At 39.5% G+C, this 17,576-nt stretch overlaps 1 protein-coding gene across 1 annotated transcript in view; it reads left to right on the forward strand.

Annotated features, from left to right (window-relative positions):
* The window catches only part of LOC150088630 (ral GTPase-activating protein subunit beta), a 522,786-nt gene that overhangs the window by 207,325 nt on the left and 297,885 nt on the right, over positions 1-17,576 (forward strand). The window contains exon 14 of the mRNA XM_090369596.1: positions 11,334-11,441. Within this exon, the coding sequence (XP_090225722.1) occupies positions 11,334-11,441 (108 nt within the window). The remainder of the gene's footprint in view (positions 1-11,333; positions 11,442-17,576) is intronic.

Raw genomic sequence — 17,576 nt, forward strand, 5'->3', positions numbered from 1 at the left:
ATGCAGAGTCAGCTAATCAAATGGCCCTTTCATGTTCAAAGGGGTGATCCTGGAGCCTTCTGGCAGTTTCCCCACACATAGCAGCTGCCACAATTGTGCCATGTGATATGGTATATTGTACCTCTAAGTAAAAGAAGGGAGACTGGTGTCTTTACCCTTGAGACAAGAGATCACAATCCTCTATCGGGAAGTTGCAGGCACTTTATCTGGTATCCATGTAAGATCTTAGAAATGCAATCTGAAGTGCCTGGGTAATACGGGATGTATGCGGTAGACATTGTCTCGTCGCTATGGGGGAGCCTTGAATGTGCAGCAAGCTCACAGCTTGTAGGTCACACTTGTCCAAGACACAGATGGAATAACCACAGTTGGTGAGGTCAGCTCTTATCTTAGAAACTTCATGGCATTCAGTCCGTGTATGCACCCAGCATCTACAACGATCACCTAGTTCTGCATTGTGGATGCTTTAGCATTCACACACCCTCGTGCACACTCTCACTTTTTATTCAACATGACCACGCTCTGCACATTCCATTTGTAACGTGTTATATTTTTATATTTTATTTTTTATTCACACAGCTGACGAAGAGATACTTAAATCTCAAAAGCTACTGTTACTTAATCTTAGTTACTGTTTATCATTAAAATTAGTTACTGTTCTTTCCAGGCAAACTGAATTTCTTTACTAATCTATGGAATCCGGCACCACAGGCCTCTTCAATTTCATTCGTTCGACTCATGACCCTTATACATCAGTGTTACAGTGGAGCTGCAAAAATCCTTCATCTTGATAGCTCAAAACAAACAGCACCCTCATTCGCACATCAACGCAAGTCAAATCACTTCAACCATTTCCATATGAAAAGTGTGCCTGTTTCAAATTTGGCCTTCGAACCTTGAGAATATGGATTGGCTACCTACACCTAGAGCTGCAGAGAGCCACTATCAACAATTCCAGACTTATCCAGGAACTCAGAGGTTTGGTTTCTCCATTAACCTTTTCAATCCTGATTCACACTCTTTGTTCCCAGGCTATCCGCGAATCCGATATTTACTGCTCTCGCCAACAGCATAAGATCATTGGCCTACTCTGAGAGGTTCATACTTCCAACACCCGCAAGGATCCCTCAGCAGACCATTCTCACTTTCTCTTAAACCTCAGCAGCAAATGCTTATCTGATGACCAGACCGAACTCCTCACTTTCAGTATGAAGTTTGCTATTCTACCATGTAAACCCCCCATCACACAACTTGCTATGGGGTATTAGATTCATCCTTGACCTGCCTCTCCCAAAGAAATTGCGAAAGAAATTCACTTCAAGACAGCTTCAATTCTTCAGTATGTCTGCCCTACTGCCTCTAATCTCAACTGTTGCCAACATGCTTCCCTTAATTCTATCAAGAATGACAATACCATCACCATTCTACCCGCTGACAAAGGATGCCATACGGTTGTGATGGAATCTCCTTGAGTATCTAAGTAAGGCTCTCTCTCTCTTCTACTCAATCCTAACGTCTATAAACCAGTGCAGGACCCTCCCATCAAAATCTTGGAGTGATTGGAATCCAAGATAAATAAGTTAGTTAACGATTGGTTCAAGTCCGGGAAGATTTCGAAGTCCACATGTTGGCAATTACACGCCACGGGCTGCCAGCTCTCCAGTTCTATGGCCTACCAAAAGCCAGGCATTCCTTTAAGACTAATTGTCTCTTGCTGCAATTCTTCAACATACGAACTGTCAAAATATGTCACCCATCCACTAACACCCCTAGTGGGAAATACCAGTCACACCATTTCAAGCAGTAAGGAATTCCTACGCCTTACCAAACACCTCACCATTCCCGAAGACAAGATCATGGCATAATTTGACGTTGTTTCTTTATTTACTTCCATATCTGTGCAGCAAGCCATCATATATACCGAGCACCTTTTGAATAGAGATGCCAGCTTACTGGACAGAACATCTCTATCCATGGAGGATATCTGTGCTTGTCCAACAGCATGGTCACGTTTTGTGACTCTCTCTTCAGACAAATGCACTGCATGGCATGGCATAGCATGGCTATCCCTGTCAGTTCCTTCATTGCGAACATTGTGATGGAGGAGTTGGAGGAACACACATTCCTGAACCTGCCAGTCCCCATCACCCTCTGGTGTTGATACATCGACGACGTCTTCACTATTATCTCCCTCCATCCAGTTCACAATAGAATTAGAGTCAAGCAACACCCTTTCCTTCCTGGATGTCTTGGTGAAGCGCATAGGCTCAAGTCTGGAAACTTTGGTATACCAAAAGCCCATATTCTCTAGCCAGTTTACCAACTACAGGTCCACAATGCATACCCCCTGCCACCTGTTCAGTACTGCGCATGCACTAGTCTCAAGTCTGGTGTCATTCTAACACCATGGACCCCTGGCACAACAAATTTCTAAGGTAAGAGCTGACCTCACCAACTGTGGCTATCACACCTATGTCTTGGACAAGTGCGACCTACAAGCTCGTGAGCTTGCTGCACGGCCAAGCCCCACCACCATAGCGATAAGACAGCATATACCGCATACATCCCATATTACCCTGGTGCTTCAGATCACATTTCTAAGATCTTACGTGGGTACTAGATAAAGTGCCTGCAACTTCCCGATGGAGGATTGCAATCTCTTGTCTTGAGGGTGAAGACACCCATCCTCCCTCTTTTACGCAGCGGTACAATATACTGCATCACATGCCATGATTGTGGCAACTGCTATGTCAGGAACTGCCAGAAGGCTCCAGGATTGCATCTCTGAACATGAAAGGGCCATTCGATTAGATGGCTCTACACATTGTGGTTGCAGAGCATTATTGGTCGATGCAACAGGACCTCGATCCCAGACATGATACCGAGGTGGTTGACCAAACCTGCCACTACATCAATGACTGCGGTTTGAGTCACTGCACATATCTGGTTGTCATAGCATTTTTAACCACAATGGAGGCGTGTGGCTATGCCCAATTATGGAATCTGTAGTGTTACAGCATGACAAATGCTGGCACTCAGCCCATGTATCTACAACAATCACCTAGCTCTGCACTATGATGCTTTAGCATTCGCACATCCTCGTGCATGCTCTCACTTTTTACTCAACACGACCATGCTCTGCACCTTCCATTTGTAAGGTTTCATATTTTTATATTTTATGTATGTATTCACACAGCTGACGAAGCGATACTTAAATCTCAAAAGCTCCTGATACTTAATCTTAGTTACTGTTTTTCATTAAATTAGTTACTGTTCTTACCAGGCTAACTGAATTTATTTACACATCTTTTGCTTTATTTTGAATCATTGGTCATGAGGGGAGGGTAAGAATAACTGCTAAAAACAGTCATCCAAAAATAGGTATAAAAATTCAAAATATCATGAAGTATTGGATTTTATATCATATAATATGTTAATAAAATATCAAATAAATTATTTTATATTTTATAAGACAATCTTTATATTTGATAAGATTTTATCCCATAAAATATTAATACATTTTATAAAATTTCTTAAAATCAATTTCTGTATCATATATCAATAAAGTATAATCTAATATAGCTAATGTATAAACATATATATCTAATATATAAACATATATTAGATATAATACTTGTTTATAATAAAAAAGTAGATATACAGAAAACATACAGAAACCCCATAAATGATATATATATATATATATATATATCATATCATTTATGGGGTATATTTTTATAATTAAATTGAATAAATATATAATAAAAAGTAAAAGGTATATATTTACTTACCCAGTTCTCTAGAGATCATATAAGTACCACGTAGCATTTCAAAGTATACAAGAAAAGGGATATAGTCTACTCATGTAATGGTGCTTTGCATTGAATTAGAATGCACAGCACCATTATGTGCATAGACAATTTAGCATCATTCTGAGAACTAGTTAATTTTTTAAATAGTGTTCAGTTTTATTAAATGATAAATGAAATGGTTCATATAGCAGGTTTGGATGAAAGTTGCTGCAGTATTTTCTTTGACATGTGGTTTTGATTGTCTTCTATTTCAATTTTTATCAACTACAGAATCATTTGTTTTCAACTCTGATGACACACCTTTTTAGTCATTGTTGAGTGTGGCCCTTTTCACTGCACAAACATTTGTGCACATGTATTGCACACTTCCATCTTTTGTATTTTTCGGCACAATTTCATCATAAAATAGAAATTGATAAGAATAATCTTTTCAGCTAAAGATAAGTCTTTGGCCGTGAAACATTTTTGATAACTGTTGGTTGTAATTGGATGGTATGAGTGGAAGAAGAGTCATAAGAGTTTCAGGCTGACCACTTTCCAGTGAAGAGTTTGGTGCCAAAAAAATGGGATGAGTAAATCCTGAAGTCATTGATTTCAGAAATAGATTTAAAATGGGAAAAAACACTTCATTCAGTTACCCTGTGCACTGCAGCTGGTTTACTTGTAATGTAGTAGTAGTAGTGCATGTGATGCAAGAAAGAAAGTGCATGAGCTTATGCAACATCAGCCAAAAAAAAAAAAAAAAAAATCACACCATTCCCTCCAAATGCTTGTCCAGTTCCTCCATAAATTTATTCAACCTATTAACTTCCACAACGACATATGGAAGTTTGTTCCAGCAATTAACCACCTGCTGGCTAAAGGCAAATTTCCACACATCTATTCTACATCTGCCTTTCTTAATTTGAATTTATGCCCCCTTAGTTTCGTAATCTGAACAAGTGGAAGGATCCCATCAAAATTCAGTGTGCTCAACCCATTCAAGGCCTTATACACCTCAATCAGATCACCACGCAGGTGCCTAGTCTCCAGCCACTGCAATTTGCAGAACTTAAGCCTCTCTTGGTAAGAGGATCCCTTCATTCCCCTCACCAATCTTGTTGCCCTTCTCTGTACACGCTCAACCAAATTGACATCCTTCCTAAAATGAGGCCTCCAGACCTGTACGCAGTACTCAAGGCGTGGCCTGACCATTGCCTTATACAGAGGGACAATCACCTCCTTTTCCCTGCTAGCAAAATTCCTATATATCATTGACAAAACCCCATGACCTGCCCTGGCAGCCTGTCTGCATTGCTCAGAAAACTTCATATCTGCCTGCACAATTACTCCCAGGTCTTTTTCATTTTCTACCACATTAAGTGTAGTACCACACAGTTGGTACGTTTCTCTGGGGTTACTTTTACCCATATGCAGTACTTTGCATTTGTCAAGGTTAAACTTCAGTTGCCACTTCTTAGCCCATCTGCCCAAATTATCTAGATCCTGTTGCAGTAGCACACTGCCATTACTGTCATTAACAACCCTGCCAACCTTTGTATCATCTGCAAACTTCGACATTAAGCCTGATATACCTTCATCAATATCATTGATAAATATACAAAACAACAGTGGACCCAACACCGAACCCTGTGGGACTCCACTAATAACATTAGTCCATGAAGAGCAGCACCCATTGATTACCACCATCTGTCTTATCCCACTTAACGATCCTTTTATCCATTCTAGCAACTTACCCTTAATACCATTCTGCTCCAATTTGTACAATAGGCGTTATTCCATGCGCAACAGTGTCAAAAGCTCTCCTGAAATCCAAATATATGATATCAGAATTATTTTTTGCATCCAGTTCCTTTGTAACCACGTCATAATATCCTATCAGATTTGTCAGACAAGACTTTCCCTTAACAAACCCATGCTGTGTCTGAATTATTGCTGCAGTCTTGTCCAGATGATCCTGCAATGCATCTTTAACCAGTGACTCCATTATTTTACCCGGAACAGAAGTTAAACTAACTGGTCTGTAATTACTCGTGTCATCCTTCATTCCCCCTCATTTGTGAATCGGGGATATATTTGCACATCTCCAGTCTGTGGGAACCTCCCCTGAGTCCAAGGATGCTCTCATAATTATGGCCAAGAGTTTGCTTAGTTGCTTTGCCGCCTCCTTTAATATAACTGGATAGATCCCATCCACCCCAGGTGCTTTTCTTATGTTAGCATTAGCATTAGCATTAGTAGAAGCATTTGATGCAAGAAAGCAAGCTTATGCAGCATCAGCCAAAAAAAAAAAATAAAGTAAAATAAATAAATAAAAAATAACCACTTCCACTTCACCCCTCTGTTCATTCGAAATACCTGTCCAGCTGAGCCTTAAACTTATTTAGGCTATCAACTTCCACGACAAGGGATGGAAGTCTGTTCCACCTACCAACTACCCGCTGGCTAAAGGCAAATTTCCGCACATCTATCCTACATCTGTCTTTCCTCAATTTGAATTTATGCCCTCTCAGGTGATTACTCTGAGCTAGAGGAAGAATCCCATCAGCATTGAGCATGCTCAAACCATTCAAGGCTTTGTACACCTCTATCAGATCACCTCGCTGGTGCCTAGTCTCCAGATATTGTAATTCGCAAAACTTAAGCCTTTCTTCGTAAGAGCACCCCTTTGTTCCATTCACTAATCTTGTTGCCCTTCTCTGTACTCGTTCCAGCAGCTCTACATCCTTCTTGAAATGAGGCCTCCAAACCTGTATACAGTACTCTAGGTGTGGCCTGACCATTGCCTTATACAAGGGAATAATCACCTCCTTATCCCTGCTAGAAAAATTCCTATATATCATTCACAATACACCATGAGCTACTCTTGCAGCCCGTCTGCACTGCTCAGAGAACTTCGTATCTGTCTGCACAACCACCCCAAGGTCCCTTTCATTCTCTACCACTGTCAGTGTAGTACCACAGAGTTGATACGTTGCTCTGGGGTTGCTGTTTCCCATATGTAGTACTTGATATTTGTCAATGTTAAACTTCATTTGCCACCTCTCAGCCCATCTGCTCAACCTTTTCAGATCCTGTTGCAGCAGCATAGTGTCAGTAGTGTCCTTGACAACCCTGCCAACCTTCGTATCGTCTGCAAACTTGGACATTAAGCTTGATATACCATCATCAATATCATTTATAAGTACAGAAAACAATAAAGGACCCAATACTGAACCCTGAGGGACTCCACTAATAACATTAGTCCATGATGAGCAGTGTCCATTAATTACCACTCTGTCTTCTCCCCCTCAACCACCCCTTTATCCATAGCAGCAATTTGCCTCCAATGCCACACTGCTCCAATTTGTGCAGCAGTCTTCCATGTGCAACAGTATCAAAAGCCTTTCTAAGATCCAAGTATATAATATCAAAGTTATTCCCTGCATCCAGTTCTTTTGTAACTGCATCATAGTATCCAATCAGATTGGTCAGGCAAGACTTCCCCTTAACAAAACCATGCTGTGTCCGAGCTATAACTGAAGTCTTGTCTAGATGATCCTGCAGTGCTTCTTTAACCAGTGCCTCCATTAATTTTCCAGGAACAGAAGTTAAACTCACAGGTCTATAATTACTTGTGTCAGCCTTTGATCCTCCCTTGTGAATTGGAGTCACATTTGCACATCTCCAGTCCATGGGTACCTCCCCTGAGTCCAAGGAAGCTCTCATAATTATGGCTAAGGGTTTGCTTACTTCCTTTGCTGCCTCCTTTAATATAACTGGATAGATCCCATCCACCCCAGGTGCCTTTCTTGTGTTTATCTTCAACAATTTCTCCTCCACTTTACTCTCAGTTATTACAAGATTCTTTAGCTTACTGCTAGAGTTGAGTACACCTCTGGCATTCCCCTCGCTGAATAACTCCTCATGCGTGAATGTCGATGCAAAATATTCATTTAGTTTGTTAGCTACCTGAGCAGGGTCATCAACAGTTGACCCATCGATATCAAGTGGACCAATCTGATTCATCCCCTTCCTTCTAGAGTTTACATAAATAAAGAACTCTTTGCTGTTTTTCTTCGCATCCCTTGCCAAGGATCTCTCGTAATCTGCCTTTGCCTGCCTAACCTCCTTTGTAACTTGGTTACAGATCAACTTATATCTATCATAGGCATCTGTGTCACGTGTTAATTTGTATGTATCCCATGCATCTTTCTTCTCTGCCACGTCTCATTAGTTCATCTGACAACCATTTAGGCCTAAACCTTGAACAATATTTCTTAGTTGGTATGTAAAGCCTAGTAGCTTGCAAGATAAGTTCTTTGAATGCTTTCCATTTTGAATTTGCTGTTGGTAACATCATCAGTTGATCCCACTGTATAGAATTTAAATACTGTCTCAGTCCATCGTAGTCGCCTTTACGAAAGCAATACCCCTTCCCTTTACCCCTAATGGTAGTTACCTCTTTGAGTAACTCCCACTTCAGAACACTGTGATCACTGCCACCTAGTGGTTCATTTATCTGCAGATTCTTAATGCATGAAGAATCACTACTGATAATCAAATCAAGAGTATTACTCCCTCTAGTTGCCTCCCGAACATGCTGATGTAGAAAACAATCATCCAATAAATCCACAAAAGCCTTGCTAGTGTGTGAGTGACCAGCCCCCAAATTCCAGTCAATATCTGGGAAATTAAAATCCCCCATTATAAGACACTCTGATTTACTGGCCCACTCTATTTCTCTGTACAGTTTCTTATTATACTTATCAGAGTCATTAGGCCTATAGCACACTCCCACTCTCAATTTTGATCTCCCAATGCTTATGTCACACCAAACTGACTCGACACTGCACTGTCCAGCGATGTCGACTGGCTTCACTTCCTTGGATTTTATGTGTTTCTTAACTAATAGCATAACCCCTCCTCCCTTCCTATCCTGTCTGTCCTTTCTGTAGACATTGTACTCCCCAAATTCCAGTTCTGCATTCCTTATATCTGTGTGACACCACGTCTCTGAAATACCAACAATATCTGCCTTTGATGTTTTGAGCAATACCTCAAATTCATCAAATTTATTTACTCAACTCCTAGCATTGGTGTACATGCAAGTATACATGCACCTGCTCTTCCTCTTAGCCACCCTAACACAACCCATGTGTTCACTTGTACCCCCATGATTCCCAGCAGTCTCTGAAATATCCTGCATTTTATTTTCCAGGCTGCGGCTCATTCCAATAGAAGGAGTGCAAGAATCACTTTCTCCTCTGCCAGTGGCTACTGTTAATCTATTAGTCCTTGTATCCCCCCAATCTAGCAGTTTTCCGACCCACCTAACACTGCCTCGAAAGCATCAGCAAACATTCTTGCACCCTTTCTATTTAAGTGTATCTCATCCCTGTAGAAGCAGTCTCTCCTGTTAACAAGTACAGACCAGGCTGAAAAAAATTCTACCCCTTGAGCCCTGCACAATCTTTCCAGGGCCGAATTGATCGACAGGGCTCTCATCATATATTCCCTCCTATCGTGTCTGGGCAGAATTGCAGACACTTTCAAATTCAACCCTAATTCATGGCTTTTTTTCATCAGTGACCTGTACTTGTTAAGTAATTCTGCCCGTCTCTTACTCTTAATATCATTAGTGCCAACATGTACAACTATATCACCTTTTATGCCCTTAAAAGATGATATCTATTCTACAACGTCATCAACCTTTGCCCCTGGCAGACATACCCTGGTCCTGTTCCACCTATCCTTTTTACAAAGCATGTTCCTCGTTTCACTGATAATAGAATCACCAACAACTGCCAGTTCCTGTGGGATCAGCGTATTCTCCCTTGGGAGTTGCCGCTGTGTTGCATGATGACCAAGTGCAAGCTCCTGCATTGATGTGAGCAGCTGAGAGCCTGATGGGCCCCTCAGTTTAGATCCTTCGAAGACATCCACCCTGTCCTTCAAGCTGTCATATAGGCCCATAACAACGCTGAGTTGTCGCCTGATTTCCTTACACTTTTTACATCGCGCACACACAAAGACATCCCCCATGGCTATATCATGTTCCATTCCAGAGAGTTCGGCAAACATTTCACAAGTTGCACATTTTCTTAGGCTGTGATGCGTTGGAGAATAACCTCCCCCTCAGTTTTCCCCCGAGTCACAGCACTCCTGCCACTTTGTGCTGTTACTTTGCCACTCTAGTTTTGGGCATGATACTTAAAATTTATAAGATCAATAAATTAAATTAATTAAATGTCAATACTACGCTATCTAATAGATAGCGTAGTATTGTGTATGTGTTCGTAATCAGGGTTGCAACAGTTACTTCTGTGGTTAATACATTAGCCTGCAAACATGGTGAACTAGTGACTTATGCAAAATGATGGTAATGCTCCATTTAGCATTAGTAGTGACAAATAATGATAGCAAGCTTATACAGCATTAGCCAAATATTTAAATAAATAAATAAAAACCCTTCTCCATCACCTATCCATTCCCTCCAGTAGTTTGTTTAGTGGAAGTGAACACTTTGTATTTATTCAAACTGTTCACTTCCACAATAACAATAACAGATGGAAGTTTGTTCCAACAATCAAACTTCTGCACAACTGTTCTGCTATCATTCTTCCTTAGTTTGAAATTATGCCTCCTTGTGTGTAGTTTGAGCAAGAGGAAGAATCTCATCAGCACAGCTTGCTCAATTCATTCAAAGCCTTAACCACCTCAGTCAGATTACTTCACAGGTGCCTACCCTCCAGACGCTGCAGTTTGCAGAACTGAAGCCTTTGTTCCCCTCATCCATCTTGTTTGCCCTTCTCAGCACCCATTCGAACAGATCCATACCCTTCCTAAACAGAGGTTTCCAGACCTGTATGCTGTACTCAAGATGTGGCCTGACCTTTGCCTTTTACAATAGGATGATCTCCTCCTTGTTCCTGCTGGAAAAATTTCAATATATCATTTACAGAACCCTATGAGTTGTCCTGACAGCTGTCTGCAATACTCAGAGAACTTCATATCCATCTGCACAATTACCCTTCAGGTATTTTTCATTTTCCACTACTCTGAGTGTAGTACCCTTAGTTGGTATGTTATTACTGCTACCCATGTGCAGTACCTAGCAATTTTCAATATTAAACTTCAATTGCCATTTCTCAGTCCATCTGCCTACTTTTTCTAGATATTGTTTGCAGTAGCATACCTTTATTACCATCATTAACCACTTAAAATAAGTAGTTCTAGAACAATAGTCAAGTGCAACAGTGTTGCCCCCTGAAAAGCAATAAAGGTAAGTAATTGATATGCAGCACAGGGTTAGAGGTATGTATGTGTGGAGAGAAAGAAATTAAGTGGGTGCAGTGGCATGATTATTACAGGATGTGTATTTTATCATTTCAAAGAATTCTCATTATTCAAGAGATAAACTTTGGAAGGAACAGATATTATCGCAAAAGAAGAATGTTAAAAAGTTTCTTTCTGTTTTTCGTAGAAAAATCAATTAAAGTTTATGATTTTTATTTCGTGATTTTTCACCCTTTGTAATAGATCCTGAAGCTGGTGACAGTAACGAACACCATTCCTCGTGTGAATGCAGTAGTCTGGGCCCAGATCTAGACACTCTTCTTAGAGCAGATTTTCCTGCATTAGATTATGGTAAAAACACTTTTGTTTCAGCTTGGCTAATCCTCTTTCATGAGATGCTGGTGAAGGTCTTAACACATTTGTCTAAATACAACTCTGTAATATGATTTTAAGTACTACATTTCTTACTAACACTACTAACTAAACCCTTTCAACTGTTGTCTTTAAATGGTGGGAATTGTTTTCTAGAATCATTATTAATTGAACCCTACCTCTTCTTATCTGTTGTTGAATGAAATAAATTTCAATGTGTAACTAAACTGTATATAAAAAGTAATGATATTTTATTCCTAATAAAATTATTAAAAATATTTGAGTCACAGTTTGTTTTTCATATAATTTTTTAAAATATTCTATTTCATTGCTATGCATAACTTGCTATTTACTCATTTTTTTTGTTGCGGAAGGATTGAAAAATTTAATTCTCTCTATTTCATGAGCTGTACAATATATGCTTTTTTAAAACTGCTGTGTTTAATTGTATATAAGGCATTACCAGAAATACCAAGTGCACAGGGTTGTTGTTGTGTCTGGTGTTACTGATGGTCGAGGAACTCTCTGACTATACTACAGGTGTTCAGGATTGTGACTTTCTGGAGTTCCTTGTAGGTGTTTGTTGGGAGACTTATTGCTGCTAGGCTGTTATGTAGGGTCTTTGGCACCATACTGGTGGTTGACACGATGATTGGGATGGTTGTAACCTGTTGCATATGCTTATTATTATTATTAGTAGTAGTATTAGTGGAACTGGCAAATGAAGCAAGGAAGCAGTCTTATATAGCATCAGCCAAAAAAAAAAAAAAAACAAACCTTATATATCTGTCTCATACAGTGGGATAATTACCTCCTTGTCCCTTCTAGCAGAGTTCCTGCATATCATTGACAGAATCTCTTGAGTGTTCTAGCAGAATGCCTGCACTGCTCAGAGGACTTAGTGTACAATTACTCCAAGGGTGCTTTGAGTGTACCCTTACCAATTACTACCTAATTGGTATGTCATTCTGAGATTACTGATACAAATATGTGCAGTACCTTGTATTTACCAATTTTAAACCTCAATTGCTACTTCTCAACTCATCTGCCTAATTTATTCAGGTCTTGTCGAAATAATATGCCTCAATTCTTGTCATTAACCACTTTGCTAACATTTGTATCATCTACTAACTTAAACTTAAGCTTAACAGTAAGGAGCCAAATGTTGAATGTCGAGAGTCTCTAATAACATTAGTCCAAGGAAAGCAATGTTATTTATAACAACCCTCTGTCTTCTGGGGCATTAAGGGTCTCTCTCTCTCACAACCTTTTTAAATATTAATTGTGACGAAGCACATTATAACCATAGTTGTTTTTGCACCATAAAAACCTAAACCAAACTAAATCAAACCAAGCCCTTAATGCCACATTATACCAATTTGTTTAGCAATCTTTCGTGTGGAAGCATCAAAAAGTTTACCAAAGTCTAAATATATTATGTCAAAATTATTATTTGCATCAATTTTCTTTGTTACTACATCATAGTAGCTATGCTGTATAATTTCTGCATGATTTTATTTCTGTTAAGGTGATCCTGCAATACTTTTTTAACCACTGACTCCATTATTTTTCCTGGAACAGAAGTCAAGCTTACAGGTCAATAAATGTATGATTGCTCATGCATCCTTTGTCCCCCCCCCCATTGTGGATAGGAGACACATTTGCACACCTCCAGTTTATAGGAACAAGATTATGAGGTATCATAATCTTGATTCAGGGATACCTCATCACATAATTATGAGGTATCCCTGAATCCAGGGATACCTCATAATTATGGCCAAGGGTTTACTTACCTGTTTTGGTTATTCTTTTAATATAACTGGATAAATCCCATCATCCTGAGGTGCCTTATTTACTTTTAGCTTCAGCAAATTCTCTTCCACTTTCTTCTCAGTTATAATAAAATCATTTAGCTCCTGGGTTGTAACTTAGTGTTTTTCATCCCCAAGAAAAATTTATTCACACAAAAATGAAGATACAAAATATTTATTTAGTTTATCCACATCCAGAACAGGATCATCAATAGTTATGCCATTCATAAGTAGTGGGCCAATGTTCATCCTTTTCCTTCTATTGTTAACACAGTCAAAGAATTCTTCGCTACTTTTCTTAGCCAAGAACTCATAATCTGCTTAGTTTGTTTAACTTCCTTAGTAACCTGATTGCAGACTAGTGTGTACTTGCTGTAGGATTCCATCTCCTCTGCTAATTAATATTCATCCCATTCATTTTTCTCCTCTGCTGCTAATCTCATCAGTTAATCTTACATTCTCCTGTTTCATAATGATTCCACTGCACAACTTTAGTTGGTTTACAGTGTACAGAAATGATGCTGTTGTACTAAATAATATGACAGTAAACTCTTCTCGCAGTCTGAGGATTTTTAACCCTTAATCCTATGTGTACCGAACTACACCCCACTTAGCACCTCGCATGTTGTGAAATTAAGTCACAACTAGGTTGTCATTTGTTATACCATTGGCATAGCTACCCACTTGCCGATAAGGGGTCAGATAGCCCTGAAACAGCTGTCTGTGTGGTGGTACCCACTGAGAATGAGTAACACTATTCTGTTCTACTGGGGAAGTGTTACTTATTCAAAGTATAACGAGATTAACATTAGTAATGGCAAATAATGCAAGAAAGCAAGCTTATACAGCATCAGCCAAAAAAAAAAAAAAAACTTTCTCATATCACTTATCCATTCCCTTCAATAGTTTGTATAAATTTTCCTTGAACTTACAGTTGGAAGTAGTTTGTTCCAGTAATTTTCCACTAAATGAACTTATAGATGGAAGTAGTTTGTTCCACTAAATTTGTCTTTAGCCACTTGCCGACTAAAGACAAATTTCCGCACATCTATTCTGTAACCATCCTCCTTCAATTTGAATTTATGCTCCCTCAGCTGTGTAATCTGAACAAGAGGAAAAATCCCATCAGCATTGAGCTTGCTCAATCCATTCAAAGCCTTAAAGACCTCAGTTGAATCACCTTGCAGGTGACTAGTCTCCAGACATTGCAGTTTTCAGAATTGAACCCTTTCTTGGTAGGAACACTCCTTTGTTCCCTTCACCAAACTCATTGCCCTTCTCTGCACTTGTTCCAGCAGAACTGTATCGCTCCTAAAATGAGGCCTCCAGACCTGTAAACAGTACTCAAAATGCAGCCTCACCATGGCCTTGTACAAAGGGATAATTACCTCCTTATCCCTGTTAGAAAAGTTCCTGTATATCATTGACAAAACCACATGAACTGTCCTGGAAGCCTGTCTGCAATGCTCAGAGAACCTCATATCTGACTGCACAATTACTGCAGGTCTATTTCATTTTCCACTACCCTGATTGTAGTACGAAACAGTTGATACATTATGCTGTGTTATTATTACGCATATGCAGTACTTTGCATTTGTCTGTGTTAAACTTCAGTTTCCTTTTCTTAGCCCATCTACCTAATTTTTCTAGATCTTGTTGAAGCAGCATACCTTGGTTATCTTCATCTGTATCATTGATAATTATAGAAAACAACAATGGGCCCAACACCAAAACCTGGGGGACTACACTAATAATATTAATTCACAAAGAGCAGTGTTCATTGATTACAACTCTGTGTTTTCTGACTCAACCATCCCTTTGTCCATAGCCGCAACTTTCCCTTAATGGCACACTGCTCTAATTTGTACAGCAGTCTTATATGTGCAACAAGGTCAGAAGCTTTCCTGACATCCAAGTATATGATATCAAAATTATTTTTCATCCAGTTCCTTTATGGCCACATTGTGGTATCAAATCAGATTGGTCAGACGAGATTTCCAGTTAATAAACCCATGCTGTGTATGAAGTATAACTGCAGCCTTGTCTAGATGATCCTGCATTACTTCTTTAACCAGTGACTCCATTATTTTCCTTGGAACAGCAGTTAAACTAACAGGTCTGTAATTAATCATGTCACCCTTTTATGTCACCTGTAATTAATCATGTCACCTATGGGAATTAGGGATACACTCTCACATCTCCAGTTCCTGGGGAGTTCCTCTGAATCCAAGGATGCTCTCATAATTATTGCTAAGTGGTTGCTTACTTCCTTTGTTGTCTCCCTTAATATAATTGGATAGATCCCATCCACTCTAGGTGCTTTTCTTATGTTTAACTTCAACAATTCGACCGTTGATGATCCTGCTCAGATAGCAAACAAACTGAATGAGTATTTTGCATCTACATTCACACATGAGCAGTTATTAAAGTTTGAAAATGGCAGAAGGTTATCCAATTGTAGCAGGATGCTTAATGATTTTGTAATAACTGAGAGCAAAGTGGAGGAGAAATTGTTGAAGTTAAACATAAGAAAGGCATCTGGGGTGGATGGGATCTATCCAGTTATATTAAAGGAGGCAGCAAAGCAACTAAATAAACCATTAGCCATAATTATAAGAGCATCCTTGGACTCAGGGGAGGTTCCCACGGATGGGAGAAGTGCAAATATATCCCCAATTCACAAATGAGGGAGATCGAAGGGTAATGACACACGAGTAATTACAGACCAGTTAGTTTAACTTCTGTTCTGGGTAAAATAATGGAGTCATTGGTTAAAGATGCATTGCAGGATCATCCAGACAAGACTGCAGCAATAATTCAGATACAGCATGGGTTTGTTAAGGGAAAGTCTTGTCTGACAAATTTGATAGGATATTATGATGTGGTTAACAAAGGAACTGGATGTAAAAAATAATTTTGATATCATATATTTGGATTTCAGGAAAGCTTTTGACACTCTTGCACATGGAAGACTATTGTACAAATTGGAGCAGATTGGTATTAAGGGTAAGTTGCTACAATGGATAAAAGGATGGTTGAGTGGGAGAAGACAGAGGGTGGTAATCAATGGGTGCTGCTCTTCGTGGATTAATGTTATTAGTGGAGTGCCACAGGGTTCAGTGTTGGGTCCACTGTTGTTTTGTATATTTATCAATGATATTGATGAAGGTATATCAGGCTTAGTGTCGAAGTTTGCAGATGATACAAAGATTGGCATGGTTGGTAATAACAGTAATGGCAGTGTGCTACTGCAACAGGATCTAGATAATTTGGGCAGATGGGCTAAGAAGTGGCAACTGAAGTTTAACCTTGACAAATGCAAAGTACTGCATATGGGTAGAAGTAACCCCAGAGAAACGTACCAACTGTGTGGTAGAAAACTACTTAAGGTGGTAGAAAATAAAAAAGACCTGGCAGTCAGATATGAAGTTTTCTGAGCAATGCAGACAGGCTGCCAGAGCAGGTCATGGGGTTTTTGTCAATGATATATAGGAATTTTGCTAGCAGGGAAAAGGAGGTAATTGTCCCTCTGTATAAGGCAATAGTCAGGCCACACCTTGAGTACTGCATAGAGGTCTGGAGGCCTCATTTTAGGAAGGATGTAGATTTGCTTGAGCGTGTACAGAGAAGGGCAACAAGATGGGTGAGGGAAATGAAGGGATCCTCTTACCAAGAGAGGCTTAAGTTCTGCAAATTGCAGTGGCTGGAGACTAGGCACCTGCGCGGTGATCTGATTGAGGTGTATAAGGCCTTGAATGGGTTGAGCACGCTGAATTCTGATGGGATCCTTCCACTTGTTCAGATTACGAACCTAAGGGGGCATAAATTCAAATTAAGAAAAGACAGATGTAGAATAGATGTGCAGAAATTTGCCTTTAGCCAGCGGGTGGTTAATTGCTGAAACGAACTTCCATCTATCATTGTGGAAGTTGATAGGTTAAATAAATTTAAGGAGGAACTGGACAGGCATTTGGAGGGAATGGTGTGATATTTTTTTTTTTTTTTTTCTCTTTGGCTGATGCTGTATAAGCTCATACACTTGCTTTCTTGCATCACATGCCACTACTACTACTACTAATTTCTCTTCCACTTTCCTCTCAGTTATTACATATCATTTAGCTCCATTAGATTTTGATATACTTATGGCCTCTACTTCCTTAAACAATTATATGTGAATTTAGATGCAAAATACTTATTTAGTTTGTCAGTAACCCGAGCAGGATCAACAACAGTTGAACCATCGATATCAAGTGGCCCAATTTGATTCATCCCATTCCTTTTAGTGTTTACGTAAGTAAAGTTT

This window comes from Mastigoproctus giganteus, chromosome 3, assembly GCF_048544385.1.
Source record: "Mastigoproctus giganteus isolate SK-2022 chromosome 3, ASM4854438v1, whole genome shotgun sequence".
Lineage (NCBI taxonomy): Eukaryota > Metazoa > Arthropoda > Arachnida > Uropygi > Thelyphonidae > Mastigoproctus > Mastigoproctus giganteus.